Source organism: Anomalospiza imberbis, chromosome 4 (genome assembly GCF_031753505.1).
Source record: "Anomalospiza imberbis isolate Cuckoo-Finch-1a 21T00152 chromosome 4, ASM3175350v1, whole genome shotgun sequence".
In the NCBI taxonomy this organism is placed as follows: Eukaryota; Metazoa; Chordata; class Aves; order Passeriformes; family Viduidae; genus Anomalospiza; species Anomalospiza imberbis.
This window is the reverse complement of record NC_089684.1, coordinates 31,618,171-31,634,054: the sequence shown is the minus strand read 5'-3', so window position 1 is coordinate 31,634,054 and position 15,884 is coordinate 31,618,171. Positions and strand designations below refer to the sequence as shown.

General features: G+C 39.0%; 1 protein-coding gene across 1 annotated transcript; it reads left to right on the top strand.

The window, feature by feature from the left end:
• The first annotated feature begins 864 nt into the window (after positions 1-864).
• On the top strand, positions 865-15,517 carry PRMT9 (protein arginine methyltransferase 9). Its single transcript, XM_068187808.1, has 12 exons — positions 865-1,099; positions 1,497-1,645; positions 2,491-2,727; positions 3,226-3,393; positions 4,457-4,559; positions 5,557-5,663; positions 7,630-7,822; positions 11,593-11,776; positions 12,902-13,613; positions 14,332-14,485; positions 14,887-15,009; positions 15,203-15,517. The coding sequence occupies exons 1-12, from the start codon at positions 914-916 to the stop codon at positions 15,416-15,418; spliced, it is 2,532 nt and encodes an 843-aa protein (XP_068043909.1). The 5' UTR covers positions 865-913; the 3' UTR covers positions 15,419-15,517.
• Positions 15,518-15,884: the final 367 nt, after the last annotated feature.

Here is a 15,884-nt window from a genome sequence, read left to right as displayed (position 1 = left end):
CCCCACCTCCCCCCGCAGTCTGCCGGGCCGGCCCCTCCTGGGGCAGCGCCTGGAGCCCTGCGGCTCCTCGGCCCTGCCCCGGCCCCGATGCGAGCGGCGGGGCCTCCCGGCTCCGCGTGTCCCGGGGCGCGCTTGCGTGGCCAAGCTTTGGTCTGCGTTTTGTTATTTATTTTACTTCATTTTTAAGAAAACAGTAAAGAAAAAGTCTAGTCGTGATGGTGTTGTGTTTCTTGCAGTCTCTCTCCACGAAACCTTCGTGTTCTTCAGCTTTGGGACCCGTCTCTACATACCATAGCTGTTCTCGCCTGAGTACCTTTAAAAGTTACAGCAGTAACACAGGCAAGTATAAAAAGGTGCAGATTGGTTCTGGTCGCTCTTTTTAATGTTTTCTGAAGGGAAAAGATAGCCGTGGTACCTTGTCTAAAATAAATTGTGACCTCGTTAGCTCTTTCTGTGAGATTTTGCTTTATGAAGATGCTGTTGTTCAAGGAGAAGAAATTTAACCTGCAGATTTTGTAGCTGACTGTGAAATTTATTGAGTGCATTAACTTAACAGTGTACAAAACTATTTGGTCAGAGACATGATAAAATGTCATGAAAATAAATTTTACAATGCCAGAAATGTAATCTCTTCCCAGGACACCTGGTTTAACTTAGATGTACACACTTAACTTTTGAATGGTGAACATTCAGAGCTGATGGAATTATCAGTAGCGTAAAGATGTTTCTAAATCTTTAGGACTTGGTGGAAGGAGAGACATATATACTAAATGCCAGTGAAAACTGAAATGTTTTTTGATCTGTCAACTTTCTGTATAAACATTTTGACCTACAGTACATAGTATGTGTGACTTTTCTTTTTTTTTCTTTTTTTTTTTTTTTTTAGAGTAAGTGAGTATTTACATCCTTCAGAATGCCCAACTCCAATGCCAAACTTCATTCTAACCACAGGGGTGGTCGAGAAGCCAGCAGACGGGAATTGGTTTCCAGATCTTTGCAGAGTGCTCAGCATTGCCTGGAGAACCAGGATTTTGGAACTGCATATGCTCACTATCTCCTGGTACTTAATCTAGCTCCTGAGTTAAAAACTACTGTCAAAGTAAGTGCCTTTTGAATTACTTGAAATTTTATTCTAATTCTCTTGAGGTCTTTGTGACATGTTTTGTGATTTGTTACGTGTAATTGATTTCTGCTTTTATTGAAGACATACTTGGAAAATCAGTAATAATTGGGATGGCCAATGACATCTTTAATAAGCTCTGTATGAAGGGAGTTAATAGAATCTTCTTTTAGTCTCTGTATGTCAATGGCATTTAATAAAAACAGGGCATTGTTATAATTGGAGCATGCATTAATATATACACACAGGCTCTCAGTGCTGATCCTCGTTTGTGGGTGTCCAGGTGTATGCCAGGACCCCTCCAGATGTTTTCAGGGTTCAGTTCCCTACTTCTGGCAACTCCCAGCACCTCAGTGCTCTGTGCTTTATTTTTTAGGAAACATTTCAGTTTACTCTCTTTAAATGGGCAGAAGAACTGGATTCTCTGGCACGGATTCAAGATCTGTTTAACTGCTATGAACAAGCACTTGAACTGTATCCCAATGATGAAGTGATCTGTAACAGTATGGGAGAACATCTCTTCAGGTTTGCAGTGATGTATATTCAGTTTTTGAAAGGGTCATGTTGTGAGCACAAGCACATGTTTGTTTTACATAGCTTAAAAAGATTAGCCAGTGCTAAAATAAATGTTAATTACTGCAAAAGTGGGGGAAAAAAGGCACCATGTTTTGTTGTTGCTCAGGTCTTCTAAGGCTGGAATTTTAAGACTGAAATCATAGGTTATAATCCAGGGGCTTTTAGTTAGGTTTCCTTTCTTTGATTTCTTTGTTTTAAAGGAACACCTTTCTGAGCATTGTATTAAAATGTATACAAATATTTCATAGATTTAGGGCTTTTTTCAGTGCTGTCTGATTTGAGATTATGCTGTCAGCATCATTAAAACTTGATTCAGAGTCCAAATTTGATTTCTTTTTGGTTTCTTTTAATATCTTTTTTCAAAATTGGCACTTAATGCAAAAGCTGGCAACTTAAAATTCAGTGGTTTTGCAGGATGTTCCAGTTAAATAGAGTATCCACAGTTTTATAGCATTCTCTTGAGTAGAGTATCTGAGAGACTGGATTGCAGAGCTGCTGCTGTCACGTTGTTGCAGTGAATTTTTGTAAATAAAACCTGTTTTACTTTGTCAAAAGATGCAGTAGTGTGTGAAGGTTGGTGCACACAATGCTGTTTCTGAGCTGGCTTTGCATTTTACAGTGGCTTGATGTAAAGCTATAAATCATTCTTTTTCATAAAGTAATGGCACTCTTTCTAAAGATAATTTTTCTGACTATTTCTGTTGTCTTTTAGCTGACATAAGACCTCTTTACAGACCCTCAGATGTTCACAGCTGCATGCATACTTTCCCTTTGTTTGTCACTTTTGCTCTTAGAATGGGCTTCAGAGACGAAGCAGCTGGCTATTTTCATAAAGCAGTGAAGCTCAACCCCGACTTTGCCGACGCCAGGGAGAATTTTTACCGTGTTGCAAACTGGCTGGTGGAGCGCTGGCACTTCATAATGCTCAACGATGCCAAGAGGAACCTCACCTACTTCAGGGCCATTGAGAACGCTGTGCGCTCAGGGAGCAAATCTGTCTTGGATATCGGAACAGGAACAGGAATTTTGAGGTATGCCACAATGCACGTTTCACAGGAATTTAATAGAAAAGTATTGGTTGCCTGACAAAATTTGGCTGAGAGTGGAAAAAATAACTGCTTTGATCTTTTTATGGAGACAGAACTTAAAAAAGCAAGCAAAGCTTTCAGAAGCCAGTGAGTCTGGAGTAGTATTTTTTGAACCTTTTTTTGTTATTTGTTGCAGATGCTTTTTGTGCCAGTAAGCACTGCTGAAATTGAATTACTCATATGGGTTTTGAAGTTGTAATGTTATTTGTCCTGTCTTTAAATATTGACTGTAAATTGTGGATTCAGCATAGCTGAGGGAGTGTCCTTATGCTAACTGTGGTGGTTTTTTTGCTGATAACGTATCAAGAGGATATCAACTTGTGCAATATCAGTGTTAACACAAGAGATACCATTTAATCTAAGGATGGTTTTTAGACTTGAACTGGTAGAAATATGAAGCAGATGTGGAGGAGGGGAAAACCCCTGATTCTTATTTTTCAGTATGTTTGCAAAAAAGGCGGGAGCATCTTTTGTCTATGCCTGTGAATTATCCAAAACCATGTATGAACTTGCCCGTGATGTGGTGGCAGCAAATAACATGGAAAGAGAGATCAAACTTCTGCATTTGAAGTCACTTGATATAGAAATTCCAAAGCACATGCCTGAAAGGTACGTTGTTGCATTCTCCTCTGATGGTATTTTGAGTTTGCTTATCATCTCAAGAAAATAGGAAATGTCTTGTGACCTAAACAGGAAGTAACACTTGTGATATTGCTCATAATGTGTGAAGGTTCTCTGTATCTTTTATGTGTTTAAAGAGCAGAAATGACAACGTCTTTTTCAGATCATCCTAATTTCTGTTGGTAGATCAACAGTATTGTAAATTAAGGAGTTTAATTCTGTGATGGTGTGAGCTTTGGGGCATATGTAATGATACTGCAGCAACAGGAAAAAAACTAGATTACTATGTCATAAAAGTAATTTTAACACACTTTTATACTTCTAAGATCTTGTGGCTCACTTCTACAACCTTTGAATAGGATCGAGTTACTAATATTTAATAAATTTATGGTGATGGTACAGGCTCATGATCTGAAATGATGAAGCTCCTGGTTTAGGCCAGTCAAGCCTTGTCTAATTATGTCAGCTGAGCTACTGTAATACATGTATCCCTTTAATGTATATAATGAGTTACTAGATGTCAGCTATTAATAAATTACTGCTGTTCTGGAAGTGTCTCCTCTTATTATGTCATATGTTTTCTCATTTAATTCCAGAGGATTTAAGATTTTAGGGTTATTAGTCTGTGTAGGATTTTTTTGTGCTTTGATTATAGTTTTGGGGGTTTTAATTCCTTTTTATACACATGCATGAGTACATTCTATTGCACAAAATATATATTCTGCAGTATCATTGGCTGTGTGCCCAGGCTGAAACATCTTCCTGTTTTGGCTAGATTCTTCCCACACAACTTATTTATAAATGCTGAGCAAGAAGCTTTACAGTAAATTCTTGCTCAATATTTGCTCTCTTTTCTCTGCATCTTCAATAATTTCTGACAACAATTCAAAACACATAAATTTTTTTTAAGAATTAAATTGTCCACATGTACTGAAACTCCTGGTAAAAGTTTTTGCTCTGAGCTCATACTGGTATGGTGGGGATTTTTCTTTAAAAGAATGATTGATTGTTGACAGGAGTGTTTGTTATACATCATATTTTTCTTGTCTAGAGTTTCCCTGGTTGTCACAGAAACAGTTGATGCTGGCTTATTTGGAGAAGGAATTGTGGAGAGCTTGATACATGCTTGGGAACATCTGCTTTTACAACCAAAGGTAGGTGATGTGGGTACCTGTGTATGTGCACACATTCCAGACATACGGGAATGAGAAACAGTTGTCTTGTAAATATTTCATACCTTTTGGTATGCTAGAAATGAGTGATCTGGGCTTGCTCCATGAATTCGATTTTGGTGAGTGGCAGTGAGGCAGAACGTACATTGTACTTCTGTGAACTCTGTGTTCTGAGTAAGCATGTACTTGCACAGCATGTTTCCCTGATGTAACCTTTCTTCATCACAGATGGTTCACTCTTAATCACTGTTCATTCATTTATTTTAAATCTTTTTTGTCCCCCAACTTTGTAGGTAACAGCAAAAGGGTTTGTGTAGATTTTAAGTGTACAGTCAGTCTAAGCAGAAGATGCTTAGACTGGTTATTATTTCTCATTATAACATTTGGGAACACTCAATTATAATTTGGTAAATAAATTAATTTATTTTTGCTGATTTGAACTTTTTTGGAAGACTGAGCAATTCTACTGGGTCTCAGATTTTACTTTATATTTTGTGGTTTTGCTAGTACATTAAGCAAAGTAATATGACAGGGAGTCTTACATAGCCTAATCTCTGTTAAGCTAATATTCTCCTTGATTCCAATTCATTTTAAAAAAAGTTTTAGCTGGCTGAAACCTTTTGTGTTGTACTGAGTTGAAACTGATGACCTCTAGTGTTAAGTAATGATGCATAACTGAAACGTCCTTGAATGTTTCAGTAGAGTCTAACAGTGGTTTTCAATCTGCATTTTGTTAGAGTTACACAGAGGAAGTAGTAGACTGAAGAATAAAGCTGATGCCTGGTTATATTGAGACATTGTATTTTAAAAACTCCTTTAATGGTCAACAGAATGCCAAAGACTAGTGACTTTACCAGTCACTAAGAATTTAGCAATGTTTTGACTGTCACTTGAATGGCTCACTAATATGTAATTTAGGCTTTTCAGTAATGGTAGAAATAGGCCACTGTCTCATTGCATGTTGTTCATGTTTTCACAGCCTAAAAACCAAGACGTTAGTGCTGGAGACTATGGCAGAGTTATTCCTGCAAGTGCTACACTATTTGGGATGGCAGTGGAATGCAAAGAGATACGTAGACATCACAGGTGTGTTTAAACTCTAGCACAGCTTGAACCAACATTTTTTTATTTGGGAAGAGAGAGTGGTTGTTTTTATTGACCATTTCTCATTTACTTTCCTCTTTATTTTTTGAATGGCTGATTATCTGTTTAATGAAAAAGATCTATGCTCTCATCATTCCCACCCCTTTTCCAGGCTGTCTTTTTTTTTTTTTTTTTTTTTTTTTTTTTTTTTTTGCCCCACCACCATACCCCTTTGAAGTTCAGCTTTTCTGGACCCATTAATCATACCGTTATGCTGAAATACCTGCCTCTAACACATGCTAAAGAAATTTAATTCCTTCCTAGTAAAATTACTTCTCAGTTTCTGAATTGGAGATTCTTAGATTAACACTTGGCCTTTATCCTCATTTTACCCTCTTTATAATCTGCTCCATACCTCATTTCTGGATCTAGCCCTGGATCTAACCCCTGTAAAGCCTAGGTGTTGATAACCCCAGCTGTCTTTATCTGTCTGAATGTCTTTTGCCTAATTCTGAACTGGCATACAGTAGAGTTTTTTTGCTGAGACCAGTTCTGATTGTGTATCAATTATTTTCATATTTATTCTAATCTTTTAGAACATTATCATTGTATGGAGACAGTTTCTGTCTGAGAGGTTTGGACTTGGGGTATTTTGTTTAGGATTAATATTGTTGTAGATTAGAGAAAATACTGACTTGCAGAGGAGCTCCAGTGCACTGGATGAAAAACAGCCAGGCTGCATCAGTGATTTCTCTAATACAGTAGACCTGGACAGTGGCCAGAAAGAGAAAGAAGTTCCCATGGTAGATGGGCACAGAATAGTTTCTTTTATATGTTTCTTTTAATAGTTTCTTTTATAAGTTAATTATTCATCAATTAGAAGAGGTTTGGCCTTGAAACTGGGCATTGACTGTTCCTTACAAAATTTAAATAGAGTGAAAGTTAATTTGCTGTGAACTTGGGATTGTTGATTAATGTTCCATTTTAATAGCTTAAGGTCAGGTGATTAGCAGGACTGAGGTGATTGTCACAAATTAAATACATGCTGTAGGAAAAAAAAGTCACTTTTAAATTTCTTGCCTTTATAGTTTGAGATCCCTTTTTTCTCCAGTAAGAATATTTACGATTATTTTAACAAGTAAAGTTTTTATGTAAAACACGTGCCTGTTCCCAGATTTAAACTACACAGATCTCTTTGAATTACTCTGATGTTCATGCCTTCACATTTCCTCAAGTGTTTTCACAATCTACAGGAAAGCTTTGGGGTTTGGATGTTTTTTTCTGAGCAGGAGGCCTAATAAAATAGCAGTGTGGAAGTATCTCTTTTCTCATGATTTTTATATAATCCAGCACAGTTTCTGCTTTGAACAATTAATACAACTTTTCTTTGAGCTTTTCCTCATGCTTTAATTTTTTTTAAAGTGGTTAGAAGTGGACATAGAGCCTAGAATTGAATGAACACATGATTTTTTTTTCCTGAAGTACATTTAAAAGTGTGTTTATCATCAAACACTGATTCATCTTGCTGAGAGAGAGAATCCCCTTTCAATCCAATTGTTGATAATGTTGCATATCACAGCCATCTCTTTGTGCCTGATCTGTTCTTCTACTTTGTATTCTGTCCCATTCTTTCAGCAATTTTAAGTTATGCTTCATTGCTTGTGCTCTGATTGGTATTGGTTTTTTTTTTCCTAGGATATAGTGACATTCTTGATATGTATTGAGCTTTTCCTTAGTTTATCATGACAGCATTTAGTTCTGATTATTGAAAGTGAGGTGCATTTTCTGAGCTTTAGAGCTGCTCTGAACATGACAAAAACCCCACAGAATTGTTTTAGTGTTTTTTAACTTCTCTGTTCTAGCACTCTCTACATTTAAAAATAATTAGTCAGCCTAGAGAGAATTTCCTTTAGGTTTTTGGTCAAATTACTTGGAATTTAATTTCTCCTCTGTTTGCCTTTACTCCCAGAGTGGGAATGCAGGAAGTTGCTGGTGTGTGCTTGTCAAATTCAGTGCAGTTCTTCAGTCCCACATATGCTGCTGCTGGCTCAGAGGAAACTGTGGAGCCCTACACCACTGAGAAGCTCAGTCGTATTCCTGGGGGTTACAGAGCCCTCACAGAACCCTGTCAAGTCATGATAGTAGATTTCAACGATCTGCAGGTAATGATTTTTCTTACACCCTTCTTAAGTAATCTTTTTATGGTAGTAAAAGTCCCATATATCATTTGGTTCTGGGTTCAGCTTCAGATCAGTTCACAAGTGCAAAGTTGGTAGGGCTGCTCTGAAATGCTCCGCTGGTTTTGATGCTTGTCTGGTTGCGGGATGATGTGGTTCCTCAGATGACAGTCTGTAATTTTTTTTCAAGGTGGAGTTTTTTTTGGTTATTGGGCATAGCTTAGGGAACTTTAAAAACTACCACAGTGTAAGATCAAACAGCAACCAGCCTTAGTACAGGGGAGGGGAAGGAAGGAAGGATGCAAGAGAACCATCCTAAATGATTTATGCAGTTGTGGAGCTGACTTAGTTTATTTCTCTAAAGTCAGTCTTCATAAAGCTCTTGAAGACAGGAGGAAGGATGCAAGAGAACCATCCTAAATGATTTATGCAGTTGTGGAGCTGACTTAGTTTATTTCTCTAAAGTCAGTCTTCATAAAGCTCTTGAAGACAGGAGAAAGGCTGTATTTTTCCATCTGGCATAAAAATGTAAATATTAGTGGGTAAATATAAAAAAGGAGATGAAGAAATTTTTCTATTCGACCATTTGATTCCACACTTCAGCTCCTTTGTATCTTTGGGTATTTCTGTAATGGGGCATTCTAAAATCTAGTAGCATAATTGTGTGTATTTAGCACAAAATACATTTGTATGTGTATGCTAAATAGGCCTGAACTGGAAGGCAAGGAGCTCAGCCCCTGCAGCTGAGCTTGCTAAAAAGATGATACATCTGATCTCTGGTGTGCTTCTTGCTCATTGACCTGTGGTGAGGAGCTAGCATTGAGTCAGAGCTTAAAATAGATTCTATTATATAAACAAAATTATTCTTGGCTGCTGCTTGGCCAGGAGTTGCAGTTTCTGAATCAATAGCTTTTCCTAGTTGGCTTGTCTGACATCCTGAGATGAAAAATGAAATAAGACAAGGCTCTTCAGTATACTCTTGGGAGCAATCTCTGTGACCTAATGTTGCTTCTGCTTCCAGCATCAATAAGAAACAATTGCTCTCACCTGAGAGATGTCTGTTCTTAAGCATCTGCTTGCTGGCAAACATGTAAAGATAATTTTAAAGAGTAAAGAACATTGTTATTCTTTAAATCATGTTTCAGAAGTGCTCCTTTGAAGTTTTGGTCAGACTAATGGAGTGCTCCTGTCATGAAATGTTAAGATATTGTAAGTAAAAAGGAAGAAAGGCCTCTGTTATAAGTCACTAATGTGGTTGGGAATCCTTGTTTACTGTTTGTTGTTACTTTTTCACTGGGCAAATGTGGCATTTCCAAACACTGGTAGATTACTTCCAGCATGGATTTTTGTTTTGGGCTTTCTTTTTAATGTGTTGTGTCATGGCCATACCTGGATGTTCAATCAGTGCAGCTAAAAATGAGAAAAAAATTGTCTTTGTTCCTGTTGTAATAGGAAAAAATCCTCCTAAACTTAAAAACAGTAGCAGAATTACCAATTAAGAACAGAAATTCAGGTAAGAAATCACTTAGCACTAGTAACGTAATTTTGTAAGACCTATCTTCTAAACTCCTATTTCAAAGAACTACAGAGATGTTGCATTTATTCTGCTTGTGCTAACTGTCCAGACCTAAACTGGCAGAACTGAGAAGAAGGCTTAAAATACAGTACAACAGTGTTTTTCAAACTGAGTTGTAGGAGATTTCAAAGACAGATCAGAGAAATAATAAGTCAAAATTCACAAATAATAATTTCAAAAAAGCAGCTGCTTTATGGTGATTACTTTATTACTGCTGTTATTAGCAGCAGCAGCTCAGTCCCTCCCAGGCAGGGGAATGAGGTGTGGCTGTAATTACACTTGCCAAGTGCTACCTGTGTGCATGTTTGCTGGCAGCAGATCAGTGCCACTGGCAGGGGAAGTGTTTACCACTGCAGCCAGTAATTAAAGCTCAGTCTCACTTTCACGCCCTAAAGGAACTCTGCTTTTGCCAACAGTTACAGATTTTGGCTCTTCCTAATCCTTCATGAGAAGTTGTGGTGTGGAATATGTGAGAAATTGTGGATCAAGACATAGGAAACTTGATAACTGCATTCTTGCTTTAGATTTTCCTTCTGTTTGTAGGTCTTTCTCATTCAGAGGACGTGTGGCATTGAATCATTTTGGGGTTTTACTGCCTATTCCTGTGCCATTGCTTTATTTCCTTTGCTTTCTCTTAACAAGACTACTTGATAAATTGCCATCCTGATGTGCTATGGCTGTTTAAATCTGCAATTGGCATAAAAAATAGAAGAAGGTTTATAAAGTGGTAAATGTGAGAAATAAATACGGGTTAAATAGCATGGCAGAGAGCAGGGAAAGCTGAAATAAGCCTTCAAATGTGTTTGTACGTGATGGCAATGTAACACTGCAGTTACTAGAACTCACTTAATGAGAATCTTGGGCCTGCTGTTGTTAAGGAATAATCAGGAAGAATACTTCTAATATCAAATACACTTCTATATGTCTCCAACTTCCCAGAAACCAAGGACCAGATGCATGCTTGTGCTCTTGCTGTCCTATTTCAACGGGCTTGATGCCAGCAAAGCTTCAGCTGACTACTCTTCCCTTCACTAGCTAAGGAGGTACCAAAAGGATGACTGGCAGCAAAGTACTTCTATGGAAGAGCAGTGTGATCTTACTGTGAACGTTGATATCATTCAGTAATTTTAACTTGCCCATTGTTCAGCCATCTCAGTTGTGAGAAGAGGGATAGACAAGCTCTTGGAAAGCACAAGATGAAGAGGGAAGAATAAGAAACCTAGCATGTGACAGCTAGTCCTGTCCTCAGAGCAGGACTTAAACTTTTCTTTTGCCATGTGTATTTTAAGATTGAAATGTAAAGAGAACAAGAGTTGACATAAGCAGATCAGGAAGTTGATAAATGTTTTGGAAGGGCTATTACTAAGCAGAATGGCTGTGACTGAGAGAACCTTTGGTCCCTTGTGCTTGACCTTATGTTAATTGGTTTATGCTGGAACTAAAACATTAGTGCTGGTCCTTTTGTGCTTGTGAATGTTAGTAGCAGAAGGCAATTCCTGAGAAAAATAAATTGTACATGGAAAAATACTTAATTCTTGTTGCATACTCAAAACTTTGTAGGAGTATTGGGGAATTTATAAATTATCCCTTTAGGATAGATCTTAAGGTCTTCCCAGCAGTGAGATTGTACATGCCTGAGCTTTTACACAAGGCCTACATAGCCCAGATAGAAGATAAAACACCCTCAAAGATGTTTGACTTCCTGTTTTTATAATGACTCTGCAAGCCTGTGTTTGAGCAAATTCACAGTATGCAGTATTTCTAGAACTGATTGAACACAGCTTTTAAGTGAAACATGCGCCTGAGCATTGGCTTGACTTCAGCCAAAAGCCTGGCTCTGTTTTTATTCATTCTTGTAAGGCAAGCCCTGCCAGTCTGAAGTCTTTCTTGCAGTTTTCAGTGGGTTTAAATGTGTGTGTTCTTAGATGTAGGCATGTTTGCTTCTCACGGATGCAGGCTGTCCATGAGGGAAATGGCTCTTGCACGTGGGAAGACAGTTCCTATGCTAATGAGTACTAATGATGATAATTGGTATTGTAGAGGCTTGGTAACGACAAGTGTTTGTTGGGTGCCCTCATGGATTAGTGCAGAAATTTTGGATTATTTCGTTTAATGAGACCAAATTTTTATTTATGGAAATAAACTCCCCCACTGTTTTTTCTCATTCTGCTTTGGTCAGGAGCTGAAAAGCTTGGCAGCTAGAAAGCCCTGGAAGCTCAGCCTGCCAGTCACTGAAGGAGGAATACTGGATGCTGTTGTGGTGTGGTTTGTACTGCAGCTTGATGATGAGCATTCTCTATCTACAAGTCCCAGTGAGGAAACTTGCTGGGAACAGGCTGTGTATCCTGTGCAGGGCCTCCTCGGTATGTCCTGTGGGTTTGCTTGTTGTGGTACATTAACTTGGTTTCATTTGGGGTATTTTTTTTTTTTCATTTTGATAAGTTAGCTTACCTCAGAGATTAGGAAGTCTAAATAGGATTGGAAGTTCAACAGCAAGTAGCTGATCATGTTTCTGGTCTGTAGAGCACAGTCTCTATATCAGGGCTTGTTCGTGGGACTTTGCTGTTAAGCAGATGAGATCCAGGAGAAAGCTTTTCTTTAAGTTGGGTTTTTTTTCTGTACTGAATTGAATGCATTGTGGACCATCTCCAAAAAGTGGGGCTACTCATTGGCTCACTTGGTGAACATACAACTTAGGAAAGGAAGGGGGCAAGGTGAGGTAGGAATTGCTAGCTGCTACTGCCACAAACCCAAAACTACCCAAAACTACTAAACATTCTTACCTACCCCTTGCCCCATATGGGATTCAATTTGAATACTCTCCACATACAGGCGTTGGCAGTGTAATCTTTAACAGTGTCTACTCTCTATTCACCCACCTTTTATTTTCCTGTTTCCTAGAATCTTAGAATATCTCAAGCTGGAAGAGACCCATAAGGATCATAGAGTCCAGCTTCCTGCTTCTTGCAGGACTACGTAAAATTAAATCACCTGTCTAAGAGCATTATCCAGGTGCTCATTGCACTCTGGCAGGCTTGGTGCTGTGACTACTACCCTGGGGAACCCGTTCCAGTGATGGATAATCCTGTGGGTGAAGCACCTTTTCTGAATGTCCCATCTGAACTTCCCTGATGCAGCTTCATTCCATTTCCTCATGTGCCGTCTCTGAGAGAGATCAGCACCTTCCCCTCCACTGGCCACTCTTGAGGAGGTTCTGGACTGTGGTGAGATCTTCCCACAGCCTGCTCTTCTCCAGGCTGAACAAAACAAGTGCCCTCAGCTGCTCTTCAGAAGTCTTTCCCCTGAGGCCTCGCTCTATCTTAGTCACCCTACCCTGCACACACTAATGGATTGATGTCCTCATATTGTGGCACAGATATGAACAAATGAGATAGTACGGTGGGTGGGTTGGTTCGTTTCAAGCACCTTAAGGCTCTTCAGTGATGTGTCTGTAACTGACATGACTTTTTTAATGCTCTTTTTCCAAGATTATTCTGTAAAGACTGGAGATACTGTGATGATGGAAGTTTGCTGCCAAGACTGCTACTTGAAGATCCAGAAGATTTCTTCTTTGCCTTCAGAGTGTGGGATGGATTTCAGTGACAGAGATGACACACTGAGTTTGGGCAATGAGGCTGAATTATGTAATGCTCTGGCTGGACTTCAGACAAGCACCAAACAGGATGGCAGCACTCCAGTGTGTGTGCTGGAATCCACAGAAATAGCCCTGCTGAATGACATAGCCTACCACAAATGCTTTAAAGCTGCTATGAGCAAAGTGCTGCTGTCATTAAATCCAAGTAAGGACTTGCATTCCATGGATGTTGATGGACATGGCAGTGGGATAAACCTCCAAGAGCATCAAAACATGAGCTCTCTAGGTGTGGATCCTGATGCTTTGTACATTTTAGATGTATCTGAAGGCTTCTCCATCCTGCCAATTATAGCTGGCAAGCTTGGACCAGTTAGAGCCTACAGTTCTGTTGAGAAAGATCAGCATCAGGCAGCACTTAATGTCATTGCAGAAGCAAATCATTTCCCTAAGGAAACATTAGAGTTTTGGCTCAGCCACTTAGAAGAAGAAAGTGTGGTGCTACAGAGACCCAAATCAGACAAATTGTGGAGTATTATTATCTTGGATGTTATAGAGACATCAGGTTTAATCCAGCAGGAAGTCATGGAAAAGGCTGCAATATCCAGGTACAGTATAAAAGGACAAAAATATTCTTAGGAATCTGTAATTACCTGAAAAATTTTAAGAATATTCCTTGTAACTATGTTATGTTTCTACTGTAGAGAAAGTATGTAACTACTGTTATGTTTCTTCTGTAGAAAAAGGATTTTCCTTGGCTTGAACCTCCTAGTGTTTCTGGCATGACCATTGTATAGTATGTATTTTCTTTAAAAAAGCGTCATGATTTCACCATCTCAGATTCTTTTGTCATTTTTTTATGCAAGAGTATGAATGGATGATTATATTCCTTGGTCTGTCAGAAGTTTGCAGGACAACAAAGAATAACCAAGGTAGCTTTTAGTGCAAGTTGAGAAAAGCCCAGATTCATGTACATGTCAAATGGTTGTCAGAACAAACTGGTCCTGCTAAAAGACAAACCTGTGGTGTCAGAAGAGCCAGGGAGGCAGCAGCAAAGCTGCTGTTCCTCACAGCAGGAGGATTGGGAAGGAAGGCAGAGGAGAAGGAAAATAATGGAAACGGGTAACTAAGTGTGAAATGGATTTATCCCCTTTTGTGGGCCTAGGGAAACCTTACTGTTAACCTTTGTGTTTAGTGATGGCACTTTATGCTTAGGAGCACTGGACTTTAGAGGAAGAACATGTGTGACTTTTTAAAATGTATTTACTGTTCTTTCATTACTGTTGATTGATCAGCTTTACAGGTGAAATCCCTCTTATTTTACAGGTGTTTACTTCACAGTGGAGGGAAGATTTTCCCCCAGTATGTATTGGTATATGGGATGCTTGTAGAATCGGAGTCTCTGTTGCTGGAGAGTGCTGTTCAAGGAACAGAACCAACCCTGGGGTTTAATATAGCCCCTTTCATCAACCAGTTCAAGGTAGGAAGCTGGTGGGTGGTTTCTAGGCATGGTTTCAAAGCTGCAGCTGTTTAGCTGTTTAGATTTGGTATGAACTATAAAAAAACACTGTTGAAATTATCAAGAGAAGTTTTTGTGACCACACAGGGACCTTGAGATAAACTAAAATGGGTGATGATTGTTTTAGAAATGGCATGGAACTTTTATCCCCATTACTGTACAGAAGAATGACTGTGCTGTTACTGTTCCCAGGCAACTGTATTCCAGTGTTTCAGAAGGGATTAGAGGGCTGTATTTTGCATTTTGTCTATCTCTTAGAGCCATTACAGTAATTCCGGGCAACTTTAGTGTTACGATTAAGTTTACTACCTTTTCCCTTTATAATGGCTGTGGCTACCTGAAGTTCTGGTCTATACTTTCAGGTACCTGTTCGCGTGTATTTGGATCTCTCCACATTACCCTGTGTATCCTTGAGCAAGCCAGCAGAGCTTTTAAGGCTGGATCTCATGAACCCTCTGCTGAACAGCTCCAGCAGAGAAGTGAAGGTGAGTTCTGGGGTCCAAAGTGCATTTAACTACTCTTCTGCAGTGCTGCTTCTTAATTTCTCTTCTGCGCTAAAAATTTCAATACAGGATTTATTTATCTGCAGCTGTCTCTGAAAAGGATTGAAATGGTTTGAACTACTTCCTTTTCAAAGAACAAAGTAGTATAACTGATCATTATTTTAAATATTTTTAGGTACAAATTTGTAAGTCCGGCCAGGTCACTGCCATTCCCTTCTGGTATCACATCCATCTAGATGAAGACCATAGCTTGAACACATCTGATGAGTCCTCACACTGGAAACAAGCTGCAGTTGTTCTGGATGAGCCCATCCCAGTTCAGGTTGGAGATGAACTTGTACTTAATGTCCAACACCATAAGAGTAATATCAGCATTACAGTTAAAAGGTGAAGAATGTCCTGTGTGAAATAATTTGTGCTTATTTACCTATGCATAAATGGAATGTTCAGAATAACACTGCTGTTACTTTGTATTAAAGTCTAAATTTTATTTACTGATCAAAAAGGCTGTTTTGTTGCTGTAATGAGAGATACTTAGGTTCAACTGGGGACTAAAATTTGCACTGTAAGGGTATCCTTCCAAGCAAGAGGAGATATTGTCTTCACTGCAGCACAAACCTGGTTGCTGGCTCGTGTAGTGACTGCAGCAGTGGGACAGAGTTCTGCTACCAGGTCAGCTGTAGTGAGGGAAAAAAGCATCCAGGTACCTTTACCAGCAATAAACAGCCGTGGCTGTTTGGGACAGAGCGCTTGCTTCTCAAACTGTGATTCAACCTCTCAGTTGCCAGAGCCTCCTACATCAGTGTATTGAGATGTTACTCTTGTGGGAGGACTGAACAGCATTCCAGCTGCAGTAC

What these genes read in the sequence shown, in the direction of transcription:
- PRMT9 (XM_068187808.1), top strand. Translation starts at nt 914, where the DNA reads ATGCCCAACTCCAATGCCAAACTTCATTCTAACCACAGGGGTGGTCGA. An exon ending in TAGATTTCAACGATCTGCAG is followed by an intron (nt 7,823 to 11,592) that starts GTAATGATTTTT and finishes TGCTTTGGTCAG; the next exon opens with GAGCTGAAAAGCTTGGCAGC. An exon ending in GAAAAGGCTGCAATATCCAG is followed by an intron (nt 13,614 to 14,331) that starts GTACAGTATAAA and finishes CTTATTTTACAG; the next exon opens with GTGTTTACTTCACAGTGGAG.